At 41.4% G+C, this 25,967-nt stretch overlaps 1 protein-coding gene across 2 annotated transcripts; it reads right to left on the bottom strand.

The window, feature by feature from the left end:
- Positions 1–1,111: 1,111 nt before the first annotated feature.
- LOC138615802 (general transcription factor 3C polypeptide 1) lies at positions 1,112–25,967 on the bottom strand. 2 transcript variants are annotated; one of them, XM_069689629.1, is made up of 40 exons: positions 25,517–25,967; positions 23,867–24,079; positions 23,389–23,565; positions 23,136–23,288; positions 22,167–22,263; positions 21,777–21,900; positions 20,195–20,374; positions 19,322–19,437; positions 18,133–18,185; positions 17,654–18,036; positions 17,463–17,531; positions 16,011–16,138; positions 15,796–15,920; positions 15,557–15,710; positions 15,136–15,239; positions 14,756–14,883; positions 14,041–14,349; positions 13,680–13,825; positions 12,445–12,542; positions 12,251–12,347; positions 11,345–11,528; positions 11,125–11,221; positions 10,368–10,500; positions 10,167–10,254; positions 10,023–10,084; positions 8,789–8,897; positions 8,568–8,710; positions 8,157–8,299; positions 7,992–8,076; positions 7,789–7,901; positions 7,636–7,695; positions 7,458–7,551; positions 6,577–6,749; positions 5,597–6,232; positions 5,048–5,187; positions 4,858–4,962; positions 4,489–4,775; positions 2,723–3,249; positions 2,431–2,617; positions 1,112–1,540 (listed from the first exon to the last, which is right to left on the bottom strand). In XM_069689629.1, exons 1-40 carry the CDS (start codon positions 25,735–25,737, stop codon positions 1,328–1,330), a joined length of 6,654 nt encoding a protein of 2,217 aa, XP_069545730.1. In that variant the 5' UTR covers positions 25,738–25,967; the 3' UTR covers positions 1,112–1,327. The 2 variants fall into 2 exon arrangements, with proteins under 2 accessions (XP_069545730.1, XP_069545731.1); XM_069689630.1 differs by having other exon boundaries at positions 23,867–23,984; positions 25,517–25,623.

The following is a 25,967-nucleotide window of genomic DNA, read 5'->3' on the forward strand; positions in this document are numbered from 1 at the left end:
AGAAATCAGCTTTGGTGATGTTTTATGCAGTAAAGTTGTTTTAAGTCTTCAGGGAGACACAATCAAATGACAAAATTTTGGTGAAAAGAAGCAAACAAGACCGCAGGACACTTGAATTTCATCATCTGGGACGGTCCCGTCCTGAAGAAGGTAACCGATTGTGTTTCAAGTACAATGGCCTCAGACTTTGAGGCATTGCATATGATTGTAAACGCTCCACACTGGGCTCATAACAGCACCGTACACAAGCACTGCATCTCCGCCCACCTGAGGCCTGTTACACCACCAGCATGCAAACTGCCATTTTGAACATGAAATCACTTTCTTCTTGCTCATTTTGACAACCTCCAAATTCAAAGTCTCTCCTCTCACACCTCGAACCTAGTTTGGTATCAAGTGCAGGCGCTGTGTTGTGATCGGTCGTGTTCTAAGTAAATTCATGTGTTCAAAAAGCTCAATAAAAAGGTTTAACTGTAAAGAAATAAAGACTTCCTGTCACTGTCGATTAGCTCAAATTGTTTGCTCTAAAATTGTTCTGTGAATATTATGCAGTGTTTTAGTCATGTTTTTAGTTGGAAGCGTTTGTTTCCAGAATGTTCTTCTTAAAAGTAGGATAACATTCTGGAAAAATACTTTGTGTTGACATTCCTAAAGTATTTTTCATAACACCGTCACATCATTATGTCCTAATTCTCAAAATGTTTTGAGCAGCAATTCATCTTTGAAATGTTCCTAGAGTGTCATTATTTTAGAGTAGGACATGTGCTCTAAAAACATTGTACAAATGTTTTGTGGTAACAGTCTTTAAATGTTTTTCAAGAACATCTTGGGGATTAATAAACTAACTAACTAACTAACTAACTAACTATCATATGTCTGTCTGTCTGTCTGTCTGTCTGTCTGTCTACCTACCTACCTACCTACCTACCTAACTAACTAACTAACTTCCATCCATCCATCCATCCATCCATCTATCTTCCTGCTTTTAAGAAGAACAATCTGGAAACAAAAAAACGCTAAAAACTCTACTTGACCATTTCGTACTTCTAGCCGGGTTCTATCAAAACTTTAACACAAAATGTTTCCACTTTGCAGCAACACAATAAGAATGTCGTTTCATTTGAATTTTTTTATTAAACCTCCCCCCCTCCAAAAAAAACAACCAACCAACTTAACAGTTGAAATCAAAACATGAAAAAAAAAAAAAAAAAACTGTACAGTGAACCCGAGAACATGATGTTTTGTAAAATGATCTTATTTAGGTATCGCGAGCGTGATGCCAGGTGAAGCCAGGACGGTGCAGACCGTGTGAGGCTGATGAATACCTTCACGGGACCCAGTACTTCCAGTGTCGTTCGTTGGGCAGCACCTGACAGAGTCGCAGAGAGCAGCTCATGGTGGGCTCGTAGAAAACTGTGTCCGGATCCTCGACATTCACTCGTGTCTCACTTCTGGTCTGCTGAGCAGGGCGGGCGAACAGGGAGGGCTTCGGAGCTCTGACCACAGTCTTCTTGGTCACACAGCCCAAGTCTACAAGTGACTGTGGAGGAGACAGACAAGTGAGAATTTCAGCGAGAAAAAGGTCCATTTGATTCAAATTTGATTTTTATTGACATTTCTATTCATAACACTTCTGTTCCAGCGCTCTCCTGTCCTGCTCCTTTATTCCTAAACATTAAATTACATTTCATGTATGTGGTCAAATTCATTTATTTCAAGGGTAAATGACATTAATAAAACTTACAGTTGTCTAATCTGTTTTGATCCGTCTCTCACTTACATCTGTTGTTTTTGATCAGCTGACTTCTCTGTGCAACCCGTAAATTGTGCAAGGTGTCTCTGATAGTGACAAACCCACAGAAACATCCAGAACTACAACTATCTTCTCAGTTCTACATTTTAGCCTCTTTCAGCTCGTTGTTTTGGTTGTCTTGGCAGAAAACGTCGTCAGTACCATGGTGCAGCAAAAAAAAAGCTCAGATAAAGAAACTCTTCACGAGCTGCCCAGCAACAAATGACACACAAACAAAGTAAGAGAAGCATCCAGCTGCTAATGAGGCAGATATTTTCCCAGGAGCAGGTGGAGGTCAAGAACAGAGCAAAAGAAATGACTCCAAATGAATGTAAATGTTTCTCTGTAAATCTGCTAGATGTGTAAATAAGAAGCTGCTAACAAGTTTTGCATATCAACTCTATAAGCTGCTCTAATGTTGATTTTGCTGTTTCTGCTGCCACCAAGTGACCAAAAACCAGTTAATGCAGATTAAAGTGTAAAAAAACATTTGCAATATTTCAGCTTTCTTTCTCTTTACGTGATGTTCAAAACAAACTTCGAGAGACAATACAGAGGAGAAAAGACGATGACCTAATTAATGACCCTGCTTTTTCTGTTTCTGGCCAATGACCAGTCTGAAAACAATCTCTGTTTACCTCCACGAGGTCCAGCACCGCCACCGGCTGCAGCAGGTTTTTGTAATGCTCCACCAGTTTCTGCTGTGTGAGTCCGGGCCGGGACATGACGTGGTAGAGAACGGCCTCCAGCATGCCCTTACACACCTGCCGGTTCAGCTTGCCGTCAACCATGCGCCACGGCCGGCTGATGAAGCTCACGTTTTCGCTGTGTGGACGAGAGATTGGTGAAGGAAACAGAAAGATGACACACCGGAAAAAGGGAAAGTAGAATTAAGATAATCAGAATCAGTCCATCACAGGTGAAACTCACTCATCAGCTGACCCTTCAGGTGGAGAGCATGCCTGCTCATCTCTTTCATCCTCTGCACTGCCCTCTCTGGCCTTTTGCTCCTCCTTGTTATCCCGTCTCGTCCTGGTTTCCATCTTCTCCTGTCCTGCGTCCTCCTCAGGCTGCGTTTGCTTTCCTCCCTCCTCTTCCAAGTTCAGCAGTTCATCTCCCCGCCCCTCGTCCGTCCTCCCTTTCTGCTGTTCGTCTTCCTCGTTCAGCTTCTCTCTTGTCAGGTCACCTGTCGATCCATCGCCGTCCTCGTCTCTGTCCACAGGGCGTTTTTTTGCCGGCGGCTCCTCCGCCTCCTGACGGAATCCTCGGCCGCGTCTCTTGCGCATGAACGGGTTGTTGTGTTTGTTCTCCAGAAAAGGGTGTCCGTCGGATGGTAAGCGAGCTTGAGACCATTGCTTGGAGTTTACAGTCAGCAGCCACGGTTCAGCGTGCTGCATGAGCACCCAGCGGACGCCCAAACTCCCAACCTTTACCACCTGGCCTTGTTCCTGCAACTCCTGAAGCAAAAAGGGGGAAACATTCGACCAGACGGACACACCAGAGAAATCCAAAACAAGGGAATGAAATCGTGGTCTCGGGTAGAAACGCTGAACAAGAGGCTGTATTAACAGTAACAGTAAACATTTAAAGATTTTAAAGGGTGGAACGTTATTTATCTGCTCTAATGTAAGCTGCTCATGTTAGCATGTCTGGCAAACTAGCTTACGACCTTCAGTACCAAGCGAGTGTCACTTCCGAAAGCCACGGGGCGCAACATCAACTAACAGAATTTTCTGGGGTCACGGTCCATTGAGGACGGACACATTGGCTGAGTGTAGGCTAATAGTACAGCTCTGTTGTTATTGACATTTCTATTCATAACACTTCTGTTCCAGAGCTCTCCTGTCCTGCTCCTTTATTTCTAAACATTAAGTTACATTTCATTTCGCTGACGCTTTTATCCAAAGCGACTTACAACACACCGACGGTACACCATCGGGAGCCATTTTTAGGGTTCGGTGTCTTGCTCAAGGACACCTAGGCATGTGGACAGGAGGAGCTGGGGATCGAACCACCAACCTTCTGATTAGTGTGCAACCCACTCTACCGACTGAGCTGCAGCCTCCCTAAACAGATCATCACCTGGTCAAGATGTCATTTTTCTGCACAAACACGTAGCTTTCACATTTTGCGTGATATCGATTGTATATTTAAGAGTTATCGCTCTGAAATGGATAACACAGACGTCATCATTTGACAGGTTTCAATCAAAATGTTGCTAAAATTTGAGCAGAGTGGGTGTTATTAAACTATTGCTGCAGAAGAGGGCGCTGCAAAATCACATGAATAAAAAAGAGCTGGTCAAAACTCAAGCGAACCAAAACCATGTTCAAAAACACGACGCAGCTTTGTTTCATGTAATATTTTAGGTTCAGTAGTTTCAGTCACTTCTCTCACTTCATGTACTATTTATGTACTCGGTCTGTTTCCATTGAACTTCAGCACAAATTGCTTTTATTGGTGACTTTTCCACCTTAGCCAAGCATGATCTTTTAGTTTACTCATATTTTGCCTCAATTGAGGTCGTTTTATGTTCAAGTTGAAAATGCACATTAAAAACAGTTGGACGCACACACACTTATTGCTGAGCAACTTAGAAACCGTTGCTAAGGGGAAAGGGCTTACTGAACAGTCAGAGAAGTCCGAAGGGTGGGAGACATTACCACAGTCTTCATTGACAAGCGCGACGTGTTTACCTTCATGTACCGCTGCAGGCTCCGGGTGCGTCCTGCCTGCGGCTCCTGCAGGTCAATGTGAGCCTGATGCAGCTCACGTTCATCCAAACCATTCTCACCAGCTTCATCTAAGCTCCCCCTGAGCTGAGCACACGCTTCAATGTCCTCAGCAGTGTGTCCTCTTTGCTGAACGAGAAGCCTGTTGGAGTCCTCCACACCGCGTGGCGAAGAAGAGGAACGGATGGAGTAGGTGAGGACGGAGGGCAGCAGGGACGGACCGCATTTAGTCAAGTCCAGAGACTCGGAGTCTAAACATGCAGCAAAAAGGAAGTGAGAAATTATTTTCTGCAGATCAAACTGCATTTGTGTCTTGAATGCGCTGATACTCACTCTCCACACTGAACACATTGTGAACCGGTGTGTTGCGCAGCTGCAACTTTATAGCACACGACTCCATTACGATGTTGTCACTGGTGTTCAGGTTACGCAGTTTGACTAAAAACAAACGGAAAAAAAAAAAAAATCAAACAAAAGCATTTAAAGAAAACAAATTTATCAGTGAAGGAGAGTAAAGCCTTACCTATGCCAGGAGAGCAGTATCCTCGCATCATCAAGTAGTTGGTGTGTGACGCTTGGTGAGCCTTCACTTGCAGCCTTTTTTTCCCTTCACACTCCTCACCGTCGAAATCATCATCGTCGTCTTCCTCCAGTGAAGCCATACTGGAAAGAAACGGATAGTAATTGTGACCAGAGGTTTTTTTAAACATTATTTTTTTGGTATCTGTATGTGAGCTTAGTTGGAGAAATTAGTGATGATTTTTTTTTTTTATAAGATAGGTTTAAAAAAAAACTTCTTACAAACTACTAATGAATGAATAAAGCTGACTTTAAACAACAGTAACAACAACTGAGGCTTTTAAGTGCCTGTTAAAACCCCTTTTACCTTAAATCTGTTGTCATTAGTCCACTATAATCTATGTAAACAATGCTCAGTTATAACATTTATTTTATTATTTTATCTGATAACCAGCGCGTCTGAAGGTTTTGTCTCTTTGGAACAGAATTTGTGGTGCTGACCGACAACCCTTCGACTACAGAACAAAAGGCAGCAGATTAAATAATGACTCACCCCTTCACGACATCGTTGTCCACCAGGCTGCTGTCCACCACCACCATCTGTTTAGGTATGGACAGGTACACACTCAGCAGTCCCAGAGACATCAGGCTGAGAGACACCGCACAGGCTCCCCCCGGGGAGTCCAGAGAGAACTGCAGCATGTCCGACACATTGGGAGGATCCTCCGGAGCTGGAGGTGCTGCGTCTGCGCTGGACGACACTCCTGGTGGCTCCTCGGTGGGCAGAGCATCATCTGTCTGCTCTGTGTGCGATGGAGCTTCAGGCATGAGGGAATCCTCCGTGTCCTTCTTTTCTTCTGATTTGCTCATCTCCTCAGTTTTCTCATTGCTTACATCCACCTCCATCAGCTTCTCTTCTCCATCTATTTTACTTTGGTTGTTTTCTGCTTCCTTTATGGAGTCCCTGTTTGCCACCTCTGTTTGTACCTGTGCTTCATTCACTGGTCTGCCATCTTCTTTGCCTCCACTTTGTTTTTCCTGCACCTCCTCCCCGCTCTCCGTCCTGTTTTCCTTTTCGTGGTAGAAGATGGTGAAAGGCTTGTCGTCTGCTGTCCCGTTGTCAATTAGATTCCTTAAGAAGCGGAAGGAATCTGTGCACAGCGAGTGAGGAAAACGCCACGAAAAGCACCTGTCAGGAAGGAGTGGGACAGACGTGGTCAAACGTTGTACCGTCAAACAGAAAGCAGCAGAGCGAGGATTCAGATGTTTCTGCTGACAACAGAAACCTATGAATCTGATTAATAATGCATGAAAAGTACTTTAGGGGATTTATATTTGTGTTTCTGTCACATCACAAGATCCCCAGTGTAATATTGATATGCCATCATGATCTGAGTGAAGTTTGAATCTGTGATGACAGAAATGTACACAGGCATGACAGGGAAGACACAAGGTGTCAAAGACCTGCTGAATTATTTTTAGCCAACGGTCCATCAAATCATGAACGGAGTCTTCCCTCCGGGGGTTGCGTACCTGTAGTAGGACTGGGACAGCTGGTAGGACATGGGCAGGATGGGCAGCGATCGGTTCTTCTTCGGTCCGAACGGCTGATTGACACGACGGCGGTTGACCAGACCTCTCTTCCTACATTGTACGAACACTTGGCACAGCAGCTCCTGGTCGTACTTACTGTACATGTGGAAGGTCTGAGACAAACAAATAATCAGACGTTTGTTTTTGTGTTTATGTGTGTGTGTATGTTTTTGTCTGTCTGTGAAAACTGTACAAGAAGCATCAAAACCTTTAACCTGTTTAATCCCCCTGTTACAGCTGGGTTTCTGAAATCTTGAAAAGTGTTGGTTGTTGATTTTACTTTTGAATAAAAAATTAAAAAAAAAAAAAATCTTGATTACAACTGAAAGATCAGATCACTCTACTTCCTGCTTGCCTCTCTAGAAGATGTCTTCCGCAGACATTTTTGTGAACAGATAACTAAAATTGTACACATATAATCTTCCATAAGTGTCTTGTACTGATCTATGTTGAGAATTATACTCTTGCATACATATTTTACTCAGAAAAGGCGTAAATCTGTTAAAAGTCAAGATTGTGACTCAATACAAAACCTGATATTTTACTATTTTAACCAACATATGGGCAAAATGTTGGAGTGTAGGGAGGTCTAAGGAGTCAAATGTATGTACGTATGTGTCTAATTGCAGGTAAAAATATGGAATAATACAGATTTAAAGACATACCTGTTAAAGGAATGCTTGAAATTACATTTATTTCCATCTTTTTTATCCTGTGTTAAGGCTCTATTTCAAGCTCTAACTTTTGCACTGAAGCACTTAATGAGATTCTGTTCCTATAAATAAAGAGGAGAAGAGGAACCAGACTAAAGATGGCTGTACCTGAAAGGATCTGGAAGACTTCATCTGACTGTTGGTCATGGCCAGAGTGCTCTGGATCAAGTTGTGTAACACTATTGCATGAATGTCATCTGTGCTGCAGTGGAGACACACAAACAAACATTAATATCACTATAAGAATTAAATGTTACAAAATCTAGAGACCGAACTGACTCCTTACCAGGTGAGAGTATCTTTGCATGACACCTGTCTTCCATCCACTATAGCAGAAACTTTAAACCTGTAAAACGCATAAAGTATTACTTCACACTCAGCTGCTTGTCTTAAGTCAGCACATTAAACATCCTCCTCCTCCTCCTCCTCCTCCTCCTACCGTGAGAAGAGCTGCTGTTTGTTGTCAGGCATGATCAAATCACCAGCCATCAGGACAGTGCTGAACTTCTGTCTGAGCAGCCGGATGTACTCGGAGAACGCTTTGGCACAATCCTATAACAGCGCAGACAGAAATATTCAAGTCAGAGAGTTCACAGTTAAAAAAATAAAAGAGCTACGCCAACACGAAGAACAAAATCTGACCTCAGGTTTATCGGGATCAGCAGGTTTCTTCTCCTCCAACAGTTTGTACAGAGGTTTGTCCTGGTACACCTCAGCCAGACAAATCCTGCAGTGAACACTTGATGAGTGAAACCACATGAGGGACCGTGTTTGAAAACACATTATTATTATTTTACCTGCACCGACCTGTAGTTCAGAAGAGTCTGAGGATTTTTGAGGATGTATCTCGAGCGACGTCCGACGGCGACGGACGTTTTATCCACCGATATCTCAAACTCTGTGTGCAGCAGATCTCTGACCACACAGTGAGGCACGAACGCTCTTTTTAACTGCAACACATGAAATAATGCACCAAGTGTTTTGATCCAAAGAAGTACGAATCAAGTGTGAATGAAGGAAAAGACGAAACAAAGACAGAGCACGCATTTTTGTTGTAATTTACTTTCATGAAATGTGTGTGTGTGTGTGTGTGTGTGTGTGTGTGTGTGTGTGTGTGTGTGTGTGTGTGTGTGTGTGTGTGTGTGTGTGTGTGTGTGTGTGTGTGTGTGTGTGTGTGTGTGTGTGTGTGTGTGTGTGTGTGTGTGTGTGTGTGTGTACCTTGCTGTTGAGCAGGTGTGAGGCCACACAGCAGAGCATCATCAGCGAGTCCTCCTGTACAGACCAGTAGACTCTCTGTCTGGTCATCATTTTCAAAGCCTGGTGGTCCGTCTCGTCGTGAGCAGGAGTGCGTTTCTTGGGCTCTTTAAAGCAAAACAACAAACACAATCAGTCTCAAGTTTCCGTCTCTCGTCCATCAGACACGCATTCCCATGTTCTACCTTTTTTCTTCTTGCGTGGGGCCTTGGCAGTATCCTTTTTTAACCTCTTCCTCTTCTGTCTCTTTCCTCCGACCGTCTGCTGGTTTCTGGAAGCAGGTTCGAAACCCATCTTGTGACAAAGACACAAAACATACATCAGTGTGTGTGTGTGTGTGTGTGTGTGTGTGTGTGTGTGTGTGTGTGTGTGTGTGTGTGTGTGTGTGTGTGTGTGTGCCAATCTTCGTTACTGATACAACTGAGACGAAGCATGCGAGACACTTCTCAGGACAATCAGCTGGGCTCAACAGTGAATGGCACTCATCAAAACAGACAGATGTAATATTAAAGCTAAAAAGGGATTTAAAGTGAGCAGGTAATTGACTCTGTTGTTAAAATGTACACGAAGAATTTTGAAAAAGTACTCACTCCTCTTTGTCAGGTTATTATAATGTTGGACATGTTTCCAAAAAACACACTTTCTGGAGCCCACAGGACTTCATACAACCTGGATTTAAGGAAGTGTTTTTCTAACAAACCACTATATCACAAGTAAAAATAGTAAAACTGAGTTAATTAAATAATAATAATAAAGCTAAATCCAACATCCCTGCAATAAATCCTCCCTTCATGAAGTTTATAATTTCATGTTCTGCGTTGATTCGACTGTACGCTCATTTCAAAGGATATGGTTTGTGGTGCTGTTGGACTGCATTGCATTATACAGACGGGTGCTTCTATTCTTTGGCCCACTACATTTATATCAATCAATTCCTTTAAGGTGCAGAATCACCGAGCGACACGGTCCCAATACGCTGTACACTTACAAAGAGTACATCGACCAGAGTGTTCAGAGAGTGAATAGAATAAGGAAAGTTACAGAGAGAGACAACCGCATAGAAACATCAGTGGTAAAGAAATGTGTGGAGAGCAAAAAAAGAGAGTGGAAGAGAGGTGCTCAGTGCATCATGGGATGTCCCACAGCAACCTAGGCCTGTAGGATATATAGAAATGAGGTTTGACTAAATAACAGGGATACCACTCTGTGTAATGAACTACAGCTCAAATTATACCAGACAAGATACAGTTAAGTCCAATCAACACCTATAAACCTGAACAGTATAACTTTTATGAAGGGAGGACTGTTATATTAGACCACTCTAGTCTTAGGTGGAAACAAAAAAAAGTGGCAATGTAACGATACAAAAATCAAAATCAAACTAAAATGCAAAAACAAACAAACAAACAAAAAACATACCTCAACAGTTTCTGCCAGCAGTGGTCGCTTTGTAGTCACATAACGAGGTGCAGTGCTTCCTCCTGTAGTCACAGGGAATGTTGTTGTTAAATTAAGGCACAGAGAACTTCATCATGCTAAAAGGAAAACAATTACATAACTCACCAGCTTTAAGAGCAATCCTGAGAGCATTTTTACTGAGGAGGCTCTTCAATCTGACTTTAGTCTCCGGTGCCTCTGAACCAGTTGGATTCTTTAGAGATACACATATCCAGGATACCAAAAACACAAACAACACACCAAATTAAATATTGTCTGTGCACCACATCAATATGTAGGTGTTGAGCTTGTGTATTGTGTACTGACCCTTTTCACAGTAAGCAGGTGATTGGTCCAGAACCAGTTGCGTTTAAGATGCGCAAAGAATTCACAGTCTTGACCTGCTGCTCCTTTACCGTCTCCTGGTATCGACCCGTCGTCACACTCTTCACTGCTGCCCCTGTGTGTGTGTGTGTGTGTGTGTGTGTGTGTGTGTGTGTGTGTGTGTGTGTGTGTGTGTGTGTGTGTGTGTGTGTGTGTGTGTGTGTGTGTGTGTGTGTGTGTGTGTGTGTGTGTGTGTGTGTGTGTGTGTGTGTGTGTGTGTGTGTGTGTGTGTGTGTGTGTACAGATAAAGATACGTATTCATTAATATGACTTTAAAACACTGATGATGAACTGTAGCTGTACTGCTCTAACTTGGGTTTTGTCCAAAGTTTGTTTGAACAGTCAGCTTCTTGATTATTGATTATCTCATAGAACATGAGAGAGAGAAGCAGAAGAACTTGCAAAGTAAAGTAAAAACCTGTTGCATAGGGGTGCCCAACCTAAGGCCTGCGAGCCATGCACAGCTCAACACTTATAAACGTTGATGACAACTGCCCTTTCGCCCTCAATTGGTAAATCCCTGTTAGACTTTTTAAATATTTGCTTTATTTACAATAAAGACAATTTGCACAATTGACTACTTTTATGGGCCTTTATGTCAGTGTTTTGTCTCCATGTGGCCCATTGCATGAAAAGTAAACACTCGCACTTTAGCCTATTTTTTTCCCTGTAGCTGAGCGATAAATCATCCTCCACCTACTTCAGCAAGTACGCTAATCCTGCGAACACGTTGCGGTCGCGCACAAAGGGAGGATCGGTCTCGTCCTCCGTGTCATTCCTCTTATTACGAATTATACCTACAAAACAGGAAAACAAAGAGATACAGGCACATCCTTAAATAGCGAAAACTATGACTTGGATATTATTGCCAGCTCGGTGATTGTGCATGCGAGGGCTCTAATGGGTGTGTACGCACTCACCCAGTGGTGTATTGAGGCAGACACACATCAGGTCAAACCAGTAGTTTTCCACGTCCTCAGCAGTGTTGAATGTGTACTGCCGCTTCTCGAATGGTTTGTCAGGCGACTCTGTGACCAGCCAGTAGTGAGGCTCAGCGCAGGTGGTGTCAACAATGGTGGCATTGCGTTTCAGATACACAAACACCTGGTTTGGTGTGTAGAGAGAGAAAACAAGGCATTCGAGAAGAGAAGTCTTCCTGAAGTCTGAGCTTCTTTAAGTTAACACACGATTCATGCATAAAACATATCCTGTAAATACTCATTTGAACTTGTTCGTAGCTAAATTCACAGCCATAAACAGCACCTAGGTTTTTTGTGAAAATAAGATAAAACCCTATTTTTATTTATTTTTTGCTGTGAGGAACTTAATAATTGGCAAAATCTCTGTCATCATTTGTCTTCAACTCCTCATTCTCTGACATACATAAATTCATAATTAATTATATTTGTTCTATGGGAGAGATTATTTCAATAGATTATGTCCTCAGTTCTGTGAAATAAAAGACAAAAAAAACTGAAAAAGCCCCACATTTCCAGACTCATACAGCACTGTGTTTCATTGTTGATGTATTTTAGTTCCATAAAAGTAAAAGACAAAAACATTATTGTCACCTCTACTTGCACTTGTGCTGACCTTTATGTTACTTGTATGTTTGTATTTATTGTGCTCTTTTTTTGCACAATAATAACTAAAACCCTGCTAAAACCAGTTGCATGTTTTGCATTTACAAATATAAAATCCAACATCCTGACAAAATAAAACATTTTCTTGATATTTTCTGTGATTGGTGAAGGGATCAGCAGCAGTCAGATGATATACTCTGTATTATTTCTCTTTGCATTTGCATTGATGATGCTGCCCTGTACCTGATCTTTCTCCTTGAACTTCTCTATGGGACCAAACTGCAACAGACCCATGTAGACCAACTTCTGCAGGTTCTCGTGAAACACAAAGATGTATTTCCTATAAAAAATAAATAAGTAAATAAAACTCATAAACACTCTATTACTAAATTACAGTCATGACGTGTCACAGAGAGAGCAAGAGAGAAAAAAGTCACCGTTTATAAAGCAGCTGTCTCCTCATTCTTGCCGGCAGACCTCTGACGAGATAGTGTTGCTTCACAGGGTCGTCCAGATATTCCTCCAGTCCGTCCACCTGTTGTTCAACCAGATGTGTTATGTCCTGTATGTGCCTCGTCTTTCCTCATGCACTGCAAGTTGCGCAATCAAGCTCATAAATGTACCAAATTTCTCATCTACACTTTTGACATTTTATGATCAATAAAGCAGAAGAACATGTCAACTCCAAAGAGTTTATATATAATTACTGCAGTATATTTGACACAAGGATGCTGTCACAGATTAAACCATAGAGTGTACATAAAGGTGGACATAGCAAGCAATGTCGTCTCCTATTACTTTGTATTGGAGCTAAACTGAAGCCTAGAGGACGGCTTTGTGGTGAACGCCATGGTTTGTCGTTGGAGTCAGGGAAGCGAGGGTGAGCAGGGGAGGACACTTGAAACCTAACTGCTGCATGTACAGTATCGTTGTGTATGTTAGCTAACTGGTAAGGTACACTGATGCTAAAAAATGCATATGAAGTGCATTTAAATTAGAAACTATTATGAAAGTTGTACAATAAGAACAAGCCGTAATTAAAGTGAACGGACAAAAACAAGGTCACAAACAGCAAAATGTCAGTGGAAAATGTATTGCCTGCTCCACGGACAAATAACAACAAAGTAGCAGTTATAATATTACAAATGAATGAAAACAACGAGCGTGCGACCCGAGCTCATTGGTGAACGACGCCTCCAATCTGCTTCACTCAAACAACTTGACATACCTCTCTTTGAGGCCTCATATCTAAATACTTATTTTCAAAATGACCACCAGAACAGTGATCAGAAGGAGTGGACTGTAATCACGGTTAGGTTTAAATGACTTGACTGTATTTCATCAAAGAAGTTGACACCCTTTGAATGGGAGTCTATTGAAGCCAGGGGTTATTCGGAGAAGGATCTAATGAATGGAAATGATTCCCTGTGGAGCGTACCCACACTAATATGTTCACGTAGTGGATTTGGGTCAGCAGGTAACACCAGGCTACCTAGTGGCCCTCAGTGGTATTGCACTTTAAGACACTTCTGCGTTGGCTGTATTTTTAAGCTGCAGTTGTTGATGCTTGAATGAAACCTGAGGATCATATTACCGTAAAAGAAAATAACACACATGGTAGGTGGGATGGGCTGCAAAACATCATTTTAAAAACAAAAAACTTGCCGCTCACCTGATAATTGACCTGTATGACCTGAACGTAGAGGGAGAGAGGCAGGCAGAGGAGCAGGTCGCCCACCATCGCCCAGCCACTGCTGTAGTCCTTGTGTACACGGACAGGAGGGATGAATCTCTTCCACGAGTCTTCATCAGCAAACACTATAACAGACAGGACATTTCAGAAAACTTAGGTCATCAGTTGGAAAAGTTTGAGTCCTTTCCTGAAAGAGCAATTCTGTCCCAAGATGCAGTGAGAAGTAACAACATGCAGAAATCGCACACTTGTTTTGCCAGAAACAAAAGACATGAGGCTCTCTCCCCTTTCAGGTCAGAATGAGAGGAATCGGGTGTTTATACATCATTCAGCTCCTCACCTTCATCACCCGCTGTCGTTTCCAAGTTATATTGACTGGTATCTGCAGTTGGTTGGTCCGCAGAGTCGGTGGTGCCGGCCTGGTCAGACGACTGCGATTGCATTTTCCCTGTCAGATCCGGTTGTTTGTGGCTGTCTGCGTGTTTGGCATCAGGATTAGAGCTGTTCACATCGGTTGGTGTTTGACTGGTCGAGTCGGTGGAGTTGTGTCGGAGCGGGTGCCCGTAGATGAGGTACCAGAGGAAGTTATGAATGACGCGCATACGATGCATCTTTGGTTGGTACCCTAAAGTCTTACTCAATCCTCGAACTGCAAAAAAACAGAGAGAAGTAAGAAGACAAAGTACGGACAAGAAACATTTAGAGACGACTAGTACTGTCTGACAAACACACTTGCTTCAGGGGTGAAAGAGAATATCAAACTGTATTTAACACACTTTATCATTACAACCAGCAGTAATGACTCTGCACCTCCGTTAGCCAGAGTTTTAGGCTCTGTGAATAAATACGTTTTCTCTCCTGGTCTTTATGTATTGAGATTAATGATGATTGTATAACTATCCTAATTTCTTAAATACATTTATTCAGTGCAGTTGCTTGTTGTTTATGCCAAAGATTCGACAAGGCTGTGCATCCGTCACTGAATACTGACTCTGACCTCATAACAAACACAATATTTCCTCTTTGTATTCTATAGTTTATGATCAAAAGAGAACCTGTTGTGGGCTTGAAGTCATCTTTGATGATCGCTCTCCTTCTGTCCGCTGTGCTCTTTTGTTTTTTACAAGTAGACATCTCAGACTCTCTTTCCAGTTCTCTGGCTTTCTCATCAGCGTGTTGCTGACTGAGAGGAGGAAGATGAAAGTGACGGGAGACAAAAGACAGAAGAGCACAGGTTCAGTAAAGACACAAGAGTTAAGACATGTCCATGTTCTATGTCAGACCTCGGTCAACAGAGAGACAAAGAGTCAAATTAAAATCTCACTAAAATATTGTTATTGAGGATTAAGTCATGAAATGTGAACAAAGCCACGTCCCGCTCAAACATTTAATATTTTTCCACGACCTCTTATGAAGTATTTGGGTTTGTGCTCACCGTATAGCCGAGTACGAGCTGGAGATTTTGAAGCGGACCTGCTCAATAAGCTGGTTGACGATGTCATCGGTGGGCTTAATGGATGGATGAACAATCATCTCGAGCTGCGCCGTCAGACAGACACAAGACACAGAGAAAGAAAACTGAGCATGTCCGTGTTTAAATGAGTCCATAAGTGAGTGAACAAGTGGGGATAAACATAAAAAAGTCCTTACTACACCTCACACTATACAAGCCAAGTAATGTCTTCTTAAAAATAGAAAGGTTTAGCACTACAAGCAGTCATTTGAGCATTTGTTGCATAAATATTCTCCATGACAGGGCAGCAACTGATATCAGAGATAATTCAGCTCTTTCCCCTCTTCCCTCTGTACAGTTATGAAGTGTGGTGATGGAGTCAATGTTCGGTGTGTGCACGCACCTTCTTGGTGATCCCATCCTGTATGACAGTGGTCGAGTACATCTTAAGCAAGCCTTCCCTGGACAGACAGTTGACGATACGGAAAATGGTCTTCCTGCAACACTTTGAAACGACCCCATCCTGCTTCTCGTCGTCATTGATGATCTTCTGCAGCCTATAAAAACACAGCATGTTGAGATTTTTGTTTCCTCTCCTACTGCGCGATAAAATGAACTGATGAGTTTCAAAGACAGACTGACGGGAAAAAACCCTCGATGATTTTAAAGTTGCAGACGGCCTCGACGATCAGGTTCTTCCTCCTCAGCAGGCGGTACGTCTCATGAGACCTCCTGGTGCTTTTTTTAGATTTTCTACGCACCTCGACCTGAAGGAGGATTGAGATGTTACTTTCAGCACTCTTTCAAACAGATTGGCTTCTACGTATTCTAGTCTGATGTGAAGCCATCAGTCCCACCTCTGGCTGGCAAACTACCACATTGTTGCTGCATGCTGGGTTATCATCTTCATTCAGAGACTCCGTCTGAGGCGAAGCAGCTGCCGGAGGTGAGTTGGATTGTGTTTCCTCCTCAGCTGGAGCTGGCTCTGATAGGAGAGGAAATCAAAGTTAAATATGAAAGCAGAACAAATAGAATTTACTGCATCATGTCACAGAAAAGAAAATAATTCTAAAACTAATCACATTATCAAACAATGCTACATAAATTATTCATGAGAGACAAACTACAACCTTTTTATTGGCTATAAATGAGCTCTAATTTTGATTTATCAGTTTGTGAGTCAGTCTGAGTTTCACGTACAAATGATAAAAAATTCGTATTAATATTAGTGATAAATAAACATTATCACCCGTTTATATAAAATCACGACACTATAAAAAAAAAAAATGCTTATTCCACTGCATTAATAGCAGATAACATTTTGGCACGAACTGCATTTGTAATATTCAACTGGGAGCCAGAATATCACATATTCTGATGTGATCTGATCAGATGAAGAGATGATTCAATAATTTATTAAATTACGGTCCAGCGAGCAGCCAAATCATGTTGCCCAAACCAAACAAGAAGCAGCAAATCAACCTGTTTTTCCAACAACAACAGTCTCAAAAAGCACAAGAGATCATCAAAGAGAAGCAGCAGATGACTCCTTTATGTATTTATAGTGGGTGATTTGATTTTTCATTTTAATAACTGCCATTACAAGCTCATTTCTGAGCTCAAAACAAACACAAATCCACCAAAAGATTAACTATAATTATAGTTGTTTATGCTCACAATAAGATATGTTGATAATATATTTTAACATGCTTGTTAAAGCTAGTATGATAAATGTTTTTATAATGACAACAGATCAAATTAATATGTAATGTGAAAGCCCACAGTGGTGAACCTGACTCAGAGGATCCTCTCAGCTCTTCACAGCTTTATAGTGACTTTACACTTCTATTTTATGGCCCACAACTTTACTGTTTTGGTTTCATCTCAATGCTCTAATCTGCCTAGTTTTGGGCAATGGCAGGTTTAAACCATATTTAGGTCAAAAGTTCTACAAACCTATGGTACACTACCTGCCTAGCACCAAACAGGAAGGCAGAAACAGTTTGCAACAAGCCAGTAAACATGGTGAGGATTTTAGCAGTTAGCAAATCAGAGCTAAAGGAGAGGAAATAATGGACTTCCATTCATCACATGGACAGAAACATGACTTCCAGTGAGTACTATGTGGAGCTGGATGTGTAAACAGGCAACCGTTTGCTAGCAAGCTCACCATATTGTCTTAATAACTGATAACACTGCATTTAAATTAAACAAAAATTCTGTCAAAAAACAAATTGAAAACCTTCCGTTTCCTTCAGCGTTGGACTGCTACTTAAGTGGAGTTGTTCAACACCATTTCTGGGAATTACCTGGGGCAGGAATGGGCTCTGAGTCAGGTGTCATACTGGTTACGGATTCACCACAGGCCGTGGTTTCACCTGAGAGAGGACAGAAAGTTGAGGTGAGGCAACATGGAGCTAAAACTTGATCACATGTCAAAGCTTATGATGTGTTTTGTTTTGCAGAGTTCTGAACTCGTTGAAGGTGTAAGAGTACTCACATTCAGATGATGGAGGTTGTACAATGGGAGTGTCAGCTGGTGTGTCCTTTTCTGTCACGCTGCCTTGTTCCCCGGCCGACTTCCTTCTTGCTCCCGACTTTCCTCTCGCTTTACCTCCCTTGCCGTTTGACTCTTCATCCTCGTTTTCTTCATCACAAATCTGCCCTTCCTCCTCTGCATCTTTGCTCCCTCCTCCACCTGCTTTCTTATTCTTCTTGGCTGCAGGAGTTTTGTTTTTTTCCTTTGCAGTCGACTTTGAGGTCGGCAGTGTTTTAGGGGAGGTCAGTTCAGTATTCGATGTTATTGGTGCAGAAGAGCTGAGGTGCTTCATCCGTTCCTGCTCTTTGACAAACATCTGGAGTTGATCACTTCCACCTGTACACCTGCCAAGAGCAGAACAATATTTGGTACAACAGGATTTGATATGATGCCGTGCTAAGGTAAGGATCTTGAAATTGTAGTCAGTTAAAGATACAAACCTGTGGCTGATAAATTTTGTAGTCCTCTGCCGACCCTCATCCTCCATGAAACCCTGCAGGGTGAAAGACATCACACATAAAATCAAAATGCATTAATTACCTCAATTCCATCTATGGAGGAGCAAATATAATTACGGTGTGCATTAACAAAACAGCAGAATACAATAAAACCTCAAATTTCCGCCTCGGGGTAAATCAACAACTCTTTAACAAAGTATGAATCAGATTCATATTCTGCGGTCAAGCTGGCGCCTCTGTGAGGCTACACTAGCTCAGTGCTAATACCAGCAAGCTAACAAGCTGACGTTTAGCAGATATAATGTTTACCACGTTCAACATCTTGATTTTGCATGTTATCATGCTAATATTTACTAATTAGTAAATATACACTACAGTTAAGGCTGATGGGAATGTCATTCATTTTGCAGGTATTCGGTTGAAAACCTAATTACAGGACAAAATGACATTGTGACCAGATTATGGCAGAACAGGAATGTTTTGAAAGTTTCCTGACAATCCATCAAATACTTGTTGAGGCCTTTCACTCAAAACCATATAAACCTGATGGTGGTGCCAGAGGAAAAGTCAGGAGGTCACCGGGGCAACAAGCATTCATACTGTAGCGCCATGAATGTCTATAGGAAATGTTGTGTTAGTCCATCAAGCAGATATTGAGGTATTTCATAGAATAAAGGACAATTAAGACCTGTTGGTGGCAATAAAGGCAACATGAGGGGCTCATAAAATGCATGAATACTAAGAGTGTACAAAATTTCATGATAATCAACTGACTGAGTGACTGACCCAAGTTATCATTCATAACGTCATGTGTCTACTATGTCTAGAAACGTCAAAGGTTTTCCTTAAAGCAGTATTTATTAAAGGACATGACTTCTGGTCATTCTGTGTTACAAACAAAACAAACACCATTTTCTACTCAGACAAATCCACAATCCTGACATTGAAGAAACTTTGATCAGGCTGCCGACAGATCTGGGCTGCATCCCAGTGTGTGAAAGACAGAGGATTTTGTTTGTGGTGGTTGACCTCTCATGTGGGGGCGGGGAAACAAACATACCTTTCAATTGAGTGTGCACATAATCACTCTGCCTGCACGCAAGACATTCTTATAGATTTCACTGGTTTAGATTTCATTGCATTCTCAGTGGCAAAAGAATGATTTTCTTACTTTAATGATACCGTCCTGCTCCAGCCGTCGGCAGATCATACGGGATTCCAGTTTACCGACGTTCATTCTAAACGAGATGCCCCTCTGGGGGACTCCCTTGGAACCGGAGGATAATACTGCATGACGAGAAAAAGGCCACAATTAATGATGCAACAGTCAACCGTCTAGATGATTACAGCGTGAGCCATAGCTTGCTGGGCGATGACAATTATTTTTCAAAGGTTCAGAAATACAGAAATGTAGCCCAGGTCACCGTCCTTCTGTATAAGGGACCTTTCATAAAAAGAATATGCAATGTTATTGGCTTCATCTAAAGTGGTGGCTTCTTGTCTTTCACACTCTATCACAGTGTTATTGATGCCTGACAGGACGGTCATGGAAAAGGTCACAATGCCCGAATGATATTTATGAACAGAAGTGAAGTTAAAAGCAAGAATTTTAAGGAGGACAAGCAATCTCTGTTGTCTCGTTTCATTGCTAAGACGGTGGAACAAAAACTTTTGGGTTTTGGAAATATTCATTGGTAAAATCTTGACTGATGTACTGATTGGGACATGAAACCAACATGTACATTAAAACTGCCATTTCAGTTATGTAATTAGCTACATCGGAGGAGCTTAAAGAAAGGGATACAGGTCCTTCACTGTTCGTTCGACACGGATATGAATCCCCTCAAACATCCTTAAAGTTCAAAGTCAGGACTTAATGCAATGTAACATTGCATTAAGTCCTGCAGCACAAAGCAGAAAAACAACATGAAAAGTGTCCCAGTCTAAATGTTTTTGGACTAATTTGCTTGTTTCTACTTGTTGATTGAGACAAATTCCCACCGACAATTGTCTTCATCAGTTTGAAGGAGGTGAACAAACATACTCATGTGGTAGGCCTGCGACAGGATGTCCTTCTCTATGATTCGTCCCTCTTCAGGGAGACCTCCTCTTCTTGCTCCGGTGTCGTCTTCTTCGTCTTCGTCGTCATCGTCATCATCATCAACAACGCCCTTCTTTGTGTACGGCTTTACCAGTTTCACACAGCGCACCATCACCTTACGTCCTGGAACACAAGTCAAAAAACGCTGTGCACACGTTTACGCATAAAAATATATACAGCAAAAATTCCAACAACAAGTGACTTTATCAACTGTTCTCAGCATATCTTATTATAGACGACACCAATAAAACAGAGCCCTTTGTCACAGTCAGCATCAATTATATCCACAAGCCATTTTCAATTTGCCCTTAAGAAATAGTTTCTTCTCCAACTGTTGTTTCTTATTTCCTGTTCGTTTAACCATCTCACAGCCCCTCAACCTTAGTGGCCATTGGGTTGGTCCAAAGCCTCATTTTGCAGACCAGTAAAGGAGGTGATTAAAAAAAGAAAGAACTCCATCACTCTGGAGAGTTGTCATTTTGAGAAAGATGCCACGTGTAGCACACTCTTCAAAAGGCAAAAATGGAAAAGTCTAAAGAGACGCAGCCTCGTTCAAACTTTGGCAGAGATGAAGTCTATAATTTTTTTTAGAGCAATTAGCTTTAGAGTTGACTGAATCATTGCTCTACAGGATTTGTTCACTTTCTGACTCAATATTTTGTTGAGGTGGAGGAGAAGTGTTTCCTCTGTGTAGTTTTGTTTTAGAAATCTCACTCTGGTGAAGTGATGGAGACAAGAAGACTTATTGTATTATGTAAAAATCTCCCAAGTATCTCTTATTCATAGAGCTCACGGTTGGTCATTTTGGAGCTGTTTCTGATTTAATTATGGTATGTAGGGGATGTTTTTTTAAGGCAAAAATTCTTCCCCATAAAACGAACAAACCAAAACCAAATCTTGGTAATTAATTACACATAAATAGTTTCTCAAGAAACTATTGTTTCTTTGTTTTTTTAAATGTAGGTAAACTGAATATATTTGGGCTTCAGACTTCTTTAGTTTGAAGATGTCACCTTAGACTTTGCTAACTTTGAACAATGTTCTCTCATTTTAACATCTAAATAATTAACAAAGAAAACAAAGGCCAGAGAAATCAGTCATTTAAAGAACTGTTGGGAAGATGTTTTAGTAATTACCACTTGTGTTTTGAGGATGCAATCAATATATTCTAAATATTATCATTATAAGAAACTGCTAATAATCTCATAATCATGCACGTTTAAATAATCAGTCAGAAACTTAACTTATGATTTTAAGATGAGTTGTTAATGCTGAATTCAATACATCCAATTTTTTTTCAGGGAATAACAGAACAGACACACCAACTCAGTAAAATAAAGTGGGCTGTCAAATATGACACTATTTACCAAAAATGTCACAAATATCAATATCATATCAATAAATAATTGGACTGTCATAAGTGGTTCAGTTCTGATTCCAACTGTACTTGTGCTTGAAATCTGATATCACAGATTGATGAGATGAGCTAATTTTTTTATAATGCTTGTATGTGCAGGTGTTTTACCATTTTTGTTGGTGCAGGGTCCAGCGCCGGGATCCAGATCCTCCAGAGGGTACTGGCAGTACTCGATCAACCTGGCAGCTCGCATGTATCTACATATACGCTTGAAAGTGTTGTCATTCACTTCCTGCAAGGGAAAAAAAAGACACAAACAGGAAGCTGAGCGCACAACTGTTTATTGCTTCTGAGTGCTGTTTTGGTTTTTCCCCGTCGACTGTTTCTTCCCGTTTAGCGAGAGTTTCCTTCTCACTGTTGTTTATGTGCAAACTGTTTGCTTTCTCTCCATCATATTTTAACATCTGAAACTCACTGTGTAAAGTGCTAAGATGAAATATGCTGTGATTTGGCACTGTAGCAATAAAAGTGAATGGAATTGAACACAGAGATACTCACGAGGTATTCTTTGACCATGAGCACAGTTGCAAACTGATTCGGTGCGTGCTGGAGAAAGTTGGACACACACTCCATCAGTATGTCGTGTTTAGTCCTCCTGAAAGAGTCCGGGACAGAGACGGCGTGAGTGAGGGAGTGAGTGAGTGAGTGAGGGAGGGAGGGAGGGAGGGAGGCAGGGAGAAAGCCTACAGTTTCAAGTCCTAATGATAAAGGATGTTGTAAGATGAACCGAGAGCAAAATCCCTTGTGGTGTTATAATAACAAAAATGATTTGACTTGAACTACCTGATCTAGAACGGAGACAAATAGTCAATTCATCAAATGGCTTGATGATCAATTCTGGAAGTGTTTGGTTTTTTTATTATTCAAACACATTAAACACAGAGCGGTTAAAGCTGCTAAAGTGTGACGATATGCTGGTTTTCTTTAAAAAAAAAATTAAAAAAAAAGGAAAAAAAAGTGGAAGATTGAGAAGCAAATACAAATAGTCATTAGCAGAACAGACATAGAGTGAGAAAAATGGCCCAAATGGCCGTTCCAGGCAGCAAATGTTTCTGTCGGACTCCAAAATAAAGATTTAAAATGAATAATGTAACAATAATTTTTTGTTGGAAAGCTGCAGAGCTCGAGCTTCTCTCCCCGATGTGCACTGTTTTGTGCAACTGAATGTGGAGAGTGCAAAGTTAGAAGACCAATAGAGCCACAGTATCGGAGATGCTGCGTGTCAGGTTGAAGTCAACCAGAATTATCATTGAACAGTATTTGATGGTCGATCCTATGGACACGGTTCAATCAGTACCACAAAAGAATTCAGGTTTGATACTGAGCTCTGGACTAGACACTAACAAATAATTACAGTAAAAGCTAATTTGGTTATAATATCCTTTCTCCTTTGACAACATGTGCACATTAAACAACAACAACAGTAAACAGTGCTAACAAAGAGGAGAAAATACTGAATCTACACACCTGTTTACATGGAAGCGTTTGAGCAGCAGAAGAATGGAGTACTGCTGTTGCCCGCATCGTCCAGATATCGGCCGTGAGACATAAGACTGCATGGTGACCAGCTGATGTCTGACAAGAGACTTCCTCAAGTAGTGGAACTTTCGAGCGTCGATCCTGCTCAAACACAACACGGCCCGTCAGTCTCCGAGCTCCTGAACACCAGCTTGTAACACAGAGTAAACACAGGACATCACATCGTGTGAGCGTTTCTCACTTGAACCAGCATCCGTGCAGATCCCGTTGGAGCTCTCCTTGCCACCGGGCTCGGCCCACTCGTTCCAGCGCACAGTAAGAGTCATCGTTGAGTTTTAAGTCGGGATCGCTCTCAATACCAATCAGAGCCCGGAAACGCACAGTCTGAGACGCTACGACAACAAGTTTTCGCCCGTATCTGAGAAGGTGCCGGTTACAAAGAGAAGATCAATGCAAAGCATTAGAAACACAGCAAGGCATCAAACTGAGACGACGCTCATGAACAACTTCTTTAAACACAGCAGTTTAGATCTTCAGTGAATTATGATATTTAACATTTCTTACTATAAATCTGATCTATAATAACATAAATAACTACATATAAAAAAAAACTTTTATATGGATGATGCTTAAATCACTGCTGTATAAACACTGTTTGTTTGTGCATGTTTGACAAACAGTTTGTTGAATAAATCCACTATTAAACAATCTCTACAAACCTTTCTAAAGCCTCCTCCAAGCTGACCAACGGGGTGAGGCTCTTGGAGCGGACATGCTTTGTGACGTCTCTCCTCTCTTTGAACAGGACGCACGAGCCCTGAATCCCATCCTTGTTTTCTAGAATAATATGGATGGGATAGATTTCTTTCTGTGTATTTTCTGAAAGATTCTCCACCATTTCAATGCCTGTATCTGGATCGACATTCTTATACCTGAAACACACAAACAACACAAAGTCTGAGGACAGGGCGTCCAAGAAGAGACATGTAGAACCTACAAAATGTGACACAAAGTAAGATGGTTCGGTACCATTTATTAAATTTCACTTTTAATGAAGAGGAAGGCTCCTGAAGACGTTTCCTGTTACCTCACTGCCACTTTGCAAACTTAAGTATTTGAATAGTACTGCTTGTAAGTATTGACTTCAGAGCTTTTTGGAACACAGAAGAAGGAACTTGCTTGAGTATGTCCACAGAAAGGGTCCATAAACATTTACCAAATAGAGTAGAGCTAAATGTTGTTGTTTTTAAATGACCACTCCATCACAACCCAACGACATCTCGCGACAAATGAAGGTGGACCAAAAGATAAGCCGTTTCCAGTGTTTGCAATTGAAGTATTTAATGCTTTTCTTTGCCGTACATGACTATAAACTGCCTATGTTTGCGTTTTAGGCTGTTGATAAAACAAAACATTCAAAGGAGTCGGCTTGGGCAATGATAAATTTAAATTGGCCTTTTCACTGTTTGTCTTATGGAGAAAATATAGCGGTTTAATGGAGATGCAGGGAGCCCTAAAGAGCAGCACAAGATACTACAGCCTCCAAAGTGACAACAATCTGGCTTTATTAAAAAAAAAAAAATAACATTATGAACTTCATGAAGGGATGGATTATTGCAGCTTTCTAATATTAGTTCACATAAGTTTCAACCAGGTGGGCCTCATTAATTGAAGTGTAAGCAGTAAAAAAAAAAGGAAGTAGCCCCACTAAAAATGTTTACACTGAACCTTGAAAGCTGGTTTGCGATCCGCCAATAAAACAAAAGAAGTAGAAGTAGAAGAAGAAAAAAGTAGAAGAAGTAGAAGTAGAAGAAGTAGAAGAAGAAGAAGTAAGAAGTAGAAGTAGAAGAAGTAAGAAGTAGAAGAAGAAGAAGTAAGAAGTAGAAGAAGTAGAAGTAGAAGAAGTAAGAAGTAGAAGTAGAAGAAGTAAGAAGTAGAAGAAGTAGAAGTAGAAGAAGTAGAAGAAGTAGAAGAAGTAAGAAGTAGAAGAAGAAGAAGTAGAAGAAGTAGAAGAAGTAAGAAGTAGAAGAAGAAGAAGTAGAAGAAGAAGAAGTAGAAGAAGTAGAAGAAGTAGAAGAAGTAAGAAGTAGAACAAGTAGAAGTAGAAGAAGAAGAAGTAAGAAGTAGAAGTAGAAGAAGTAAGAAGTAGAAGAAGTAGAAGAAGAAGAAGTAAGAAGTAGAAGTAGAAGAAGTAAGAAGTAGAAGAAGAAGAAGTAGAATAATAAGTTGTTTACACTGTTAGGGCGCGTGCACCAACCCGGTATTGGGCGCGTGCCATCCCCGTACTGCTCCTCCTCTCCTCTAACCCGGTCTGACTAATAACAGAGTACAAAAGGTGAACTTAAAATCCTGATAGAAAGCTGAGTCACCTATCAACCAGCACGACATCTTCTCTCTCCTTCGGGAGCTCGTAGAATTTGAGGTCGGTGTTGATGGTCAGTGACCTCCAGATGAGGCCTTTGGTGGCGTCGTCGAGCTTCAGGGGGAAACTGGGCTGTCTGTCTTGGAGTCGTATCCAAAGAGTCGGGATGGTTATCCCGTCCAGTCCCTCCAGAGCCACTTCTTCTGAAACTATACTCAGCGGATCCATAGCAGGCCACCGACCGGGATAACTGTGTTAGCTGGCTAACATGCTCGTTTACTCACAGCAACGGCAGCCGGTCCGGTCAGTGAAAGCCTAAACTCACCGGATGGTGAAGAGGACCTGTCCGCGTCTTAGCGTGCTGTCGATTTAAATGTCTGTGTTAATGACTACATGAAAAAAAAGAGAAACTTGTTTACAAAATTGGACTACCACTACGTTTCCAACCAACGAGTTTG

The sequence above is a fragment of the Brachyistius frenatus genome, unplaced genomic scaffold, assembly GCF_029030835.1.
Source record: "Brachyistius frenatus isolate BFR_SWC_R1_liver_20210118 unplaced genomic scaffold, ASM2903083v1 Contig_7, whole genome shotgun sequence".
NCBI lineage: Eukaryota > Metazoa > Chordata > Actinopteri > Embiotocidae > Brachyistius > Brachyistius frenatus.